Here is an 11,958-nt window from a genome sequence, read left to right on the forward strand (position 1 = left end):
AATGATTAAAGGACCTAAAATGTTCGCATGATTTAAATAACTTTTTAATTATACCAGATATATATCTTCAATATAATTAAAATGGCCGATAATATCACCAATCTTTTATATCTCCAGGCCAGGGCTGTCGATCTTTAATAGTATCTCGTCAATGATCGAACACGGAGATCGACAAGATAAGAAAGCAAAAGAAAAAATAATAGAAAAGAGAGCTTAGATATTTAGACAAAGAAGAAAAGAAAAAGTAAAAGATATTATAAAGAATGAAATAAATGTTTGATATGAATGTAAATACTAAAATAGATGATATGGAGAACAGTTCACAAGAAAGGTCCCATGGTGTAATGGTTAGCACTCTGGACTTTGAATCCAGCGATCCGAGTTCAAATCTCGGTGGGACCTGAAGTAATTTTTTTTTTATCAGTAATCAAAATTTCTTTTCTCTCCAATAAAAATATTTAAGATGTTTATTTATCATTTTATTAAAAATTTTAATACCTATTAAATTTAATATCATCAATTTTCTGCTTGCTTTTTATGATTACTGTTTGCGTCATTATTTACAATATGTCATGCGCTTTTAAATAAAGATTAATTAAATAATAATATATAATTTTTATTTCCAAAAAATTATTTAATATCTTCCAACAAAACTTATCCATTTGAGATTTAAAATAGAAAAAAATTAATGAAAATTACTTTTGTTATTTTTGGCAGATTTGAAAGCAAATTTTATCCTTTTTGTTAATATAAAAGAAATAGATTGTATTTTATTTTTTTATATGAATGTCAATATACATAAGTTAAAGTAATCGACTAAGCAAACATGATAATTTTACTATATTCAGTTCATTATATAAATATCTTTTATTTAAATAAATATATATTTTACTAATTCACATTCGAAAAGCATAGTCAATCTAATGGCAATATGAATAAACAAATATGAAAGATGCATTATATTTTTAAATATGTACAAGTCAATCTGTCTTTCTTCTTTTTTGTCTTTTTTAAAATTTGTAATTAATGAACAGGTATTACTTAAATATTATATATATGCGGAAATATATATTCACATTTATTTTGCAATATAAACATTGATAAACAATACATTAATACAATTTTACAAAAATAGAGTAAAACAGAGAGAAAGAAATAAAATATTTTGAGTTATTGATACAGGCAAATATTGTACATAATTAATTATACATAAAAACTCATTAATATTTATAAATTACAATAGCATTTCTCGACATTTTCGTTTTACTGGCAAAAAATATCTTATTGTTAGACTTATAGTCATCATTTATAGCAAAACGATAAAATATCTCTTTTTCAAACATTTTACTTTTTTTATTCAAAATTAATTGTTCATTAAGCCATAAATCTAAATCTGAAAAAATGTCGAGATGTTTGTATCAATATTTCACAATTCAATTCCAAAGATCAAAATTTGTTGGCTACAAAATGCTAAAATTATTAGACAAATCGAAAATAAATTTTTTATCAAACATCGAGAAAAATTGCTTATTACATCAGAGCCCGGATCTTAGTGCCGTTTTCCCCACTCCAAGTGCACACTAGCGGCTGAGCGCCGCGAAAAGCAATACCGTCTATGCCGGTCTAGTGATAGTAGCAAAGAAGGCACCGTTGCGTAGAAGAAAAAAAAAAAAAAAAAAATATATATATATATATATATATATATTAATATAGAATGTATGTTTATTTAATATTATACATAAAGCGGCGTCTACAATGAGATTTTAAGGCGTAAGACTTAAGAAATTGACCAATCACAGTCAAGTATTAAAAGAATACTCGACTGTGATTGGTCAATTTCTTAAGTCTTACGTCTTAAAATCTCATTGTAGACGACACTTAATATATAAAATAATATACATAATATATAAAATATAAAATAATATAATAAATTGTTATATTTTCCTTCCGCCGCTAGTATGTACTTGGAATGGGGAAAACGGCACTGAGATCCGAACTCTGTTTATTACTCATCTATTTTTTTATAATATAAGGCTCTTCCTGTATGGCACATGACATGGCAGTAACATTATGGCAATATTGCAACATCTAAAATTAAATCGAGATTAGCACATAAGAGCCACAAAGTGGTAGTTTGAGCACAGGTAAGAAACAACACTTTCTTCTTTTTTATTGTTGGTTTATTTTAACATCAAAATTACAATAAAATTTTGTTAAAATAAACCAACAATAAAAAAAAAGGAAGTATTGTTTCTTCCCTCCACTCCAACTACTGCGCTGTGGCTTTTATGTGCCAATCCTGATTTAATTTTTAATTATTTGAGCCAAATTCCAAAATACTGAATTGCAATATTTTCTGCAATGTTTTATGCTTATTACTTATTACAATGAACAAATGTCGCTGAAAATATGAGAAATTTCACTATTGTTTCTCATTTCAAATTCTTCTATAAATTTAAAATCTACTCTCGCATTCAAATCCCAATCAGATGGGTATGAGTAGTTATATTTTTTGACAAATTCGTAAGCAAATGTTGATAATTTTAGTAAACAGCAAATCCTGCAAGAGCAAGGTTTATCTAGAAATTCTAATTCTAATGCCATCAAAAGAAATTCTTCGTCGAGATATGTGAGGCCTGTTTTATTTTTGTTTACTTTCCTATTATATTGATATCTCTCCCCTTGATTACAACGATGATAGATTTCTTGTAGGAAGGCTAGATTTGCAGTAATTCCATGGATTTCTGCAGATTCCTTTTCACTATATATTCGACTGTTTTTAATAAAAAAGTCTACTGCTTCTTCGATTTTTCTTTTATCTTTAAGATATTCTGTTTTATCCTTCGAAATTGTTATTTGCCGTTGCAATAATTCTTTATCAATTCCTTCTGGTATTTCTTCCATAGACATCCATTTCCAAGATATACGAGCTATTGCTAACATGACCTTATCTTTTCTTTCGAAATAACCAACAATTCTTTCTCTAAGTGTATCCATTACGGATTTTAGGGAAGAAAACTGAAATATATACATATAGAAATAAAAACACGTTTTATAATTATGGATAAATTGCAGTATTACAAAATGAAAATTATATGATTCAAAATTATATCGCGAATATCGCATCACGTTATTCAAATCTCTTGGCTATGATCGTATTTACAAAAATTAGATAATGTTTTTTTATATATTACGCATAGGATATATGAAACTTCAAAATGGTTTCAAATATTGCTAACGTATCTTTTTAAAATATTAAAAAATACACAAAGTAGGAGGTAAAGTACTTACAGAATAGATATCAAACAGCAAATATATATTTCGAGAAAAGATTTCCTTCTCACAGTTTAAATACTAAACGGTATGTACTTTATCTGATTGTATAGAAACGACGATTAAAGCAATGGCTGCGTCAGCAGAAAAAGCTGCTTCGCAACTGTTGTAAAATTCGTGAATCTGATTGGTGTATGCTCTTATGCACCAATAACGTCTAGTAAACTACCCTGGGTAGTTTACTAGACGTTATTGACCAATCACAGCCATTCTTTTGAAGAATGTTGGCTGCGGTCAAGGGGACGCTGAAGATGCTTTGAAGCGTTTGATTGACCAATCAGGGTAAAAGGAGTAAAGATTTCTTTAACCTGATTGGTCAATCAAACGCTTCAAAGCATCCTCAGTGTCACTTTGACCGCAGCCGTAACCATATATTCTTCAGAAGAATGACTGTGATTAGTCAATAGCGTTTATGCCTGTTTCTACCAACGTCGTTTAACTTAATCTTAGCTTAACTCATTCTTTGTCTCTTTCTAAAAGAACAGTTAGAAGGAGACAAAGAGTGAGTTAAGCTAAGATTAAAGTTAAACGACGTTGGTAGAAACAGGCATTAGTAAACTACCCCGAAGTAGAGACGATTGAACCCGACAAGTCGAAAACGCTATAAGTTGCAAAAATAAGTCCTGCTTTCAAATGATCAGTTTTTATTTATGAAATAAGATTGTTATTTTGGTGGAAAGTACGCATAATTATGTTGAATACTTAGTAAAAAAATATAAATAAAAAGTTTAATAAAGATAGGATAGGTTATAGCGTTTTCGACTTGTCGGGTTCAATCGCTCCGGGGTAGTTTACTAAATATTATTGACCAATCACAGTTATTCTTCTGAAGAATATATGGTTACATTCTTCAAAAGAATGGCTGTGATTGGTCAATAATGTCTAGTAAACTACCTTGGAGCGATTGAACCCGACAAGTCGAAAACGCTATTAGATTAAGCTGTCATCTGATTAAAATTTGTTTTCCTATTTTAATTTATTTAATATAACTTGAGTGTATATATGTGAGTTTTATAAAAATGTGAATTTTATGTGTGTGTGTGTGTGTGTGTGTGTGTGTGTGTGTGTATTAAATTCCATGTAAATAGCTAGCTACATATATAAATCGTAATTCTAATAGCGTTTTCGACTTGTCGGGTTCAATCGCTCCGGGATAGTTTACTAAACGTTATTGACCAATCACAGCCATTCTTTTGAAGAATGTAACCATATATTCTTCAGAAGAATGACTGATTGGTCAATAACGTCTAGTAAACTACCCCGGAGCGATTGAACCCGACAAGTCGAAAACGCTATAACCCTAACAACACACATGTCCAAAAGACATCCATAGAACATCTAGAGGACAGCCAAAGGATATTTTATGTCCTCTGGATGTCCTCTCGATGGACGACCTCTGGACATCTTTTGAACATGTATGTTGTTAGGGATATATATTTTTAAATATGTACAAGTCAATCTGTCTTTCTTCTTTTTTGTCTTTTTTTGAAATTTGTAATTAATCAACAGGTATTACTTAAATATATATGCGGAAATATCTATTGACAATTATTTTGCAATATAAACATTGATAAATAATACATTGATTAATAAAATTTTACAAAAATAGAGTAAAACAGAGAGAAAGAAATAAAATATTTTGAGTTATTGATACAAGCAAATATCATTATAGAAAATGTTAATATCCCCGAAAATCCATTTACTAACTTGTACAAGCTTATTCTTTTTTCTTTTGTCTCTTATCTTTCTCTCTCTTTTTCCATGCTTTTTCTTATTTTATACGTCATTTATTCTCTCTCTTATAATATATAAAGATTTATTTAAACATTGAAATGTAAGGAAATACGATTGACATATCTGAATAGATAGACGGAACATTTAGCTGTCGATTAAGACGAGGGGGGCTTTAATATTCGCAGTAAGGGGGGACTCTATGAACTTCGGTTGAATACGGTTATTCTCGATAATGATCATATTATTTTTAAATTTATATATATATATTATTTAATATATATATATATATATATATATATATATATATATTAAATAATATATATACATATATATATGTGTATATACATATGTATATATATATATATATGTATATATATTATTTAATATATATATATATATATATATATATATATATATATATATATTAAATAATATATATATACATATATATGTGTGTATATACATATGTATATATATATATATGTATATTTTATATATTATTTAATATTATAATTTTTATATTATTTTTATATTTAGCGGCGTTAGCGATTTTCTCTAATAAACTCTAAACATTTCTGTAAAAAAAATCTAGTTGAGAATCGATGATGTCAATGGAATCGTCATGTAATGTCAAATTGTGCCGAATATAATCGAACGTTGACAGAATTAACCGAAGTTCATGCACTCCCCCCTTGCATTTATCAGTTACCCCTCTCAAAAAGCTCCGTCTATCTATTCAGATGTCAATATGAAATACACACACATTTTTAACAACAATTATTGTTCCAAAATAATAAAATATTATAACTTAATTATACATAAAAACTCGTTAATATTTATAAATTACAATAGCATTTCTCGACATTTTCCTTTTATTGGCAAAAAATCTTAAAATATCTTAGACTTAATTAGTCATCATTTATAGAAAAACGATAAAATGCTGTTTCTTTTTCAAACATTTTATTTTTTTATTCAAAATTGTTCATTAAGCCATAAATCTAAATCTTTAAAAATGTCGAGATGTTTGTATCAATATTTCATCACAATTCAATTCCAAAGAAGATCAAAATTTGTTGGTTACAAAATGCTAAAACTAGAATTAGATAAATTGAAAATAAATTTTGTATTAAACATCGAGAAAAATTGCTTATTACCAGAGCCCGGATCTCAGTGTCATTTTCTCCACTTCAAGTGCATACTAGCGGCTGAGCGCCGGGAAAAGCAGTACCGTTTATGCCGGTCTAGTGATAGTAGCAAAGAGAGCATCGTCGGAAGTGCGGAAAACGGCACTGAGATCCGAACTCTGTTTATTACTCATCAATTTTTTTATAATATAAGGCTCTTCCCATATGGCACATGACATGGCGCAGTAACATTATGGCAATATTGCAATATCTAAAATTAAATCGAGATTAGCACATAAGAGCCACCGAGCGGTAGTTGGAGCGGGGAAGAAACAATACTTTCTTCTTTTTTATTGTTGGTTTATTTTAACATCAAAATTACAATAATAAAGTTTTGTTAAAATAAACCAACAATAAAAAAAAGGAAGTGTTGTTTCTTCGCTGCATTCCAACTACCGCGCTGTGGCTCTTATGTGCCAATCCTGATTTAATTTTTAATTATTTTAGCCAAATTTCAAATTACTAAATTGCAATATTTTCTGCGATGTTCTATGCTTATTACTTATTACAATATGCAGTTCATTTTGTAAAATCTGAAAATTTCTACATGGAACAACATTTCAAAATCTTGCAGAAATTTGAAATCTACCCCGTCTTTATCCCACTTAGGTGGATACGGATAATTATATTTTTTGACAAATTTGTAAGCAAATGTTGATAATTTTAGTAAATAGCAAATTCTGCAAAGGCAAGGTGAGAAAGGAAAAAATTCGTGATCTAATTCCGACGAAAGTTGATATTTTTGTTTATATGTCAAATAAGTAGCACTTTTCCTTACTCTCCTATTAAAACAATATGTTGTCCCTTCCATCTCAGCAATTGGGATTTCTGTTTGTATAATGTTCTCCTCAACTCCGCTGATTTCTGCAATAGCTGTCTTTACATTAAAAGCATGTCTTTCGTTTCTGTTTTCCATATAAAAGTTGACTGTCGATTCGATTATATCTTTACCATTATCGTATTTTTGCCTATTTTCCCAAATGTTTACTTGCTGTTCTATTAATTTTTTTTCATGTTTGGTATATTCAACTGGTATATTATTTCTAGACATAGTGTTATCAAGAATTCTATTTACGATTGGCATAATCTTATCTTTTGTTTGGAAATAAAAAACAATCTTTTCTCTAAGTGCATCCATTACGAATTTTAGGGAAGAAAACTGAAATATATACATATAGAAATAAAAACACGTTTTATAATTATAGATAAATTGCAGTATTACAAAATGAAAATTATATGATTCAAAATTATATCGCGAATTTCGCATCACGTTATTCAAATCTCTTGGCTATGGTCGTATTTATAAAAATTAGATAATGCATGTTTTTTTATATTACGCACAGGATACATAAAACTTCAAAATGGTTTCAAATATTGCTAACGTAACTTTTTAAAATATTAAAAAATACACAAAGAGTAGGAAGTAAAGTACTTACAGAGTAAATATCAAACAGCAAATATATATTTCGAGAAGAGATTTCCTTCTTACAGTTAAAATACTAAACGGTATGTACTTTATCTGAATGTATGAAACGTATTGAAACGACAATTAAAGCAATAGCAAGGTAACCGAATTTAAGACTGGCAGTTATGTTAGAGAAATAAATAGGATGGTAACTCAAGGTTACATGTAAACAGTATATATACATACATATATATTCTTCTTAGAAAATATCCTTGATCTGTAGCTTCTGACAACTCATCTGTATCAGTTATATGTATATATATGTATGATTGTGTTATGTTAAACTTTCGACCAGTAATAGCACATACCAGTAATAAATACATATACATACATATATTGACAAAAGTACATATATATTTAAATATTGTACATTATTTTCTACGAGTATCGATTAATGTAATTATAAAATATATTTATGTTGGAATTTATAAAAAATTAACATATGTGTCATAAATTAACTTCATTAAAATATCTTATTCACTACATAATTTATAACTCAACACTGATGATACTGATGTAATCTACTTTTTAGAAAGTAGTTAAATTTCTAATTGTATTTAATTTATTTCGGATTTATCGAAAATAATATGAATAAATATTGAAAACTCAAAGTCTAGACGTGTAGAATAATTTTCTCGAATTAAAAGCATTTAAAATAAATAAATCATAATAAATCATTATTTTAAACATGACATGACGTTTACATGTAAGCTATGTGTAAAAAATTTTCTATACATGAATTAAATTAAGCACAAGTTTGAGAAGATTGACATAATAATTTTGCTTCACCTATTCAGTAAAAATCTTTTGTATAAAAATATATATTACAACAAATATATATTATTGACTTACATTCGAGGAATTCAATCTAATGACAATATAGATAAACAAATATTAAAGCGATACATTACATTTTTAAATATGTAAAACTGATACACTATATTTTTAAATATATACACAAGTTTTGTAAAGTTTTTGTAAAATTTGTACTTATTTATCACAAAACTTGTAATTAATAAACTGTTATTTCTTAGATTTATTTGCGCAAATATAAATATTATAATTTACATTGATAAATACATTGATAATTCACATTTATAAATAGTACATTGGTTAATATAAAATATTATAAATATAATAAAATATAACAAAATATAAAATATAAAAATAAAATAAAACAGAGAGAAAGAAACAGAATATTTTGAATTACTGATACAGATCGACAATGTATATCGGTGCGTAAAATGTTAATGTGCTCGAAAAGATCCATTCATCAACTGATATAACTGTCTTTTTTTTCATTTTATTCCTTTTTCTTTCTTTTTCTCAGCTTCACTTTTTTTTTACACGTTTGCCATACATAATTTGTTATATTTTTCTTATAATATTTAAAGATTTATTTATAAACATTGAAAAACATAAGGAAATGCACACAGATATTTTCAACAATTATTGTTCCAAAATAATAAATATATTGTAACCTAATAAGCACAAAAACTCCTTAGAATTTATAAATTACAATAATGTTTCTTGACAATGTTCCTTTTGTTTCCACTAATAAAAAATTTCATTTATAAAAAGGATAAAGTGCTTTTTAAACATCTTACGTTTTTATTTAAAAGTGTTTTTATTCAAAAATGAAGACATAAATTTAAATCTTCAAAAATGTCCAGATATTTGTGTCAATATTTCATCGCAGTACAATTCCGAAGGAGGTCAAAATTTGTTGGCTATAAAATGCTGAAACTATTAGACAAATCGAAAATATAATAATGTCTTTATCAAACATATAGAGAAAAATTATCGTTTATTACTCAGCTGCTGCTTGTCAGCTGCTTTTTTAAGGTAGCTTAAATAGAGACGACTAAAGCAATAGCTGCGTTCAGAAAAGCTGCTTTGCAACTGTTATAAAATTCGTGAGCCAGATTTTTATCTAGCCGCCATTTTTAGTCAAGTACCTAGATTATTCTCTGATTGGTTGACAGGGCTCTGTTCAGCAGAGAAGACTATTGTGGGCCTGTTCTTTTTAGCTGCACTGCTACACTAGTGCAATTAGTTAGAGTGAAAGAAAGTATGTTTGTCTCTTTCCAACTTATTGCACTAGTGCAGCAGTGCAGTTAAAAAGAACAGACCCTGTGTCACATTCGACGCTGATTTGTTGGATCTGAAAGTAGGAGCTAATGGCCGCATTCAGCAGACTCAACCGCTAAGTAACAATCGAACATGATTGGTTTCTACTTTCAGGTCCGACCAATCAGCGTCGAATTACATCGGAAAATCTAGTAATGTTGCCCAACTGTTGAGTCTGCTGAATGCGGCCAATCACGTTCAATTTCTACTAATTGTAAGTAGTTTTATATTGATCATAAACGTTAATTCCAGGTGATTTTTCTCAGGTTTTCATTTCACACTCAACGTTCATTTTTAATGTCAAAAGACATCACATGATGAAAAATAACGAATCGGCATCTTTATTTTTAGTAACGCGGTGCCTTTGACTGGAAAAAGAGCGTCAAATGAAAATCTACCTTTAGCGATTGAAATTGAAGTGACGTTTATTAATTTCATGGTTTATGCTGCGCATGCCATTTGACATTTCAAGCTGTTTCAGCGGGAAAGTGTATTAAAATTTTTTGACGGTAAAGCAGTGTGTTTTTCGGCACTTGGACATAGCATTTTAAAATGGCATCCACCGCATCAACGGTGAATGTACAAACGGAGGAAGAATTGGACGATTATACTCCAGCAAAATTGATCAAAGCATTAGAGGTGAGTAATTTAATTTTATTCGTGTCCGACGAAATGCTTTCACGTCTGTGCATGTTTAACCACGTTTATCATGTTTATTTTATTTTTTCACATTGTCACCGTGCAGAAAAATGGCATCACAGCCGGAGATATTAAAAAGCTGCAGGACGCCGGTTATTACACCGTTGAATCGGTAGCATATGCACCAAGAAAGGATCTTATAACAATCAAGGGTATCAGCGAGGCCAAAGCAGACAAGTTGCTACAGGAGGCATCCAAGATCGTTATGATGGGCTTTAAAAGCGCTACGGAGATACATCAGACACGTGCGAACATTGTCTATGTTACTACCGGTTCAAAGGAATTGGATAAACTGTTAGGCGGAGGAATAGAAACAGGCTCTATTACAGAGATTTTTGGAGAATTTAGATCAGGAAAGTCCCAGTTGTGTCATACCCTCGCTGTAAATTGTCAGCTACCAATTTGTATGGGTGGTGCGGAAGGAAGATGTCTTTATATAGATACAGAGAATACTTTCAGACCAGAAAGATTGGTAGCGGTGGCTGAGAGATACAAGATCAGTGGAAGTTCTGTTCTCGACAATGTTGCTTATGCCAGAGCTTACAACACCGATCATCAGACACAATTACTAGTACAAGCCAGTGCCATGATGACAGAAGCAAGATATGCTCTGTTGATAGTTGATAGTGCGACTAGTCTCTATAGAACTGATTATAGTGGCAGGGGTGAGTTAAATGCTAGGCAGATTCATTTGGCGCGATTTCTCAGGATGCTACTGCGACTGGCGGACGAACACGGGATCGCCGTTGTTATAACAAATCAGGTAGTTGCACAAGTTGACGGCGCTGCTAGTATGTTTGGTGGAGAACAGAAGAAACCAATTGGTGGTCACATCTTAGCTCACTCGAGTACAACAAGATTATACTTGCGTAAAGGCAGAGGAGAAACAAGGATATGTAAGATATACGATTCACCCTGTTTACCGGAGAGCGAAGCGACATTTGCCATAAATGCAGATGGTATAGGTGATGTACAGGAATAAACACTTATTCAACCAAATAGAATATAAGTATGCAATATATATAGAATACGATTTATTTTTTTATTAATTCACCTGACAAATGTTTTTCTCGCGCATATTGAATATCATTATTTGATCAAAAGAAATTAAAGAAGTAATTGGAGGAGGATGAGACAATAATAGTTTAATGGTGAATTTAAATTAATTGTTAAGTTAATTAGAATTAAGAAGAAATTAGAGATGTACAGTATATGTTTCTTACTCCAATTCTATTGATATATCTTTCTTAAAAGATTTTATATGACATTGTAATATATTTACAGCTTTGATAAATACAAGGCATAATTATATAAGGCATTATATTTCAATTCTCTCAAACTTTCAATTGTTAGGAACCAATATTTTTGTATAATTTACAATTAGAAATACTTTGCGTGAATTAAGTGTTTAAG

The 11,958-nt window shown here is 29.4% G+C and overlaps 1 protein-coding gene, 1 long non-coding RNA gene and 1 other non-coding gene across 3 annotated transcripts; 2 read left to right on the top strand and 1 right to left on the bottom strand.

Annotated features, from left to right (window-relative positions):
• Positions 1 to 330: 330 nt before the first annotated feature.
• Positions 331 to 402, top strand: Trnaq-uug (transfer RNA glutamine (anticodon UUG)). The gene has a single exon. It is a non-coding gene; the product is annotated as a tRNA-Gln (tRNA).
• Positions 403 to 1,065: 663 nt separating this feature from the next.
• On the bottom strand, positions 1,066 to 3,430 carry LOC145966482 (uncharacterized). Its single transcript, XR_014437053.1, has 2 exons — positions 3,292 to 3,430; positions 1,066 to 3,018 (listed from the first exon to the last, which is right to left on the bottom strand). It is a non-coding gene; the product is annotated as an uncharacterized LOC145966482 (long non-coding RNA).
• A 6,727-nt stretch (positions 3,431 to 10,157) lies between these two features.
• LOC145966487 (DNA repair protein RAD51 homolog 1) lies at positions 10,158 to 11,910 on the top strand. Its single transcript, XM_083090572.1, has 2 exons — positions 10,158 to 10,485; positions 10,592 to 11,910. Exons 1-2 carry the CDS (start codon positions 10,399 to 10,401, stop codon positions 11,525 to 11,527), a joined length of 1,023 nt encoding a protein of 340 aa, XP_082946698.1. The 5' UTR covers positions 10,158 to 10,398; the 3' UTR covers positions 11,528 to 11,910.
• Positions 11,911 to 11,958: the final 48 nt, after the last annotated feature.

This window comes from Camponotus vicinus, unplaced genomic scaffold (assembly GCF_025532165.1).
Source record: "Camponotus vicinus isolate PSW18456_S1 unplaced genomic scaffold, iyCamVici1.0 SCAF_2, whole genome shotgun sequence".
Taxonomy (NCBI): domain Eukaryota; kingdom Metazoa; phylum Arthropoda; class Insecta; order Hymenoptera; family Formicidae; genus Camponotus; species Camponotus vicinus.

Bases quoted from the DNA above. Each gene is read 5' to 3' on its own strand.
- LOC145966487 (XM_083090572.1), top strand. From the start codon at position 10,399: ATGGCATCCACCGCATCAACGGTGAATGTACAAACGGAGGAAGAATTG. The intron at 10,486-10,591 runs GTGAGTAATTTA...GTCACCGTGCAG, and splicing joins AATTGATCAAAGCATTAGAG to AAAAATGGCATCACAGCCGG.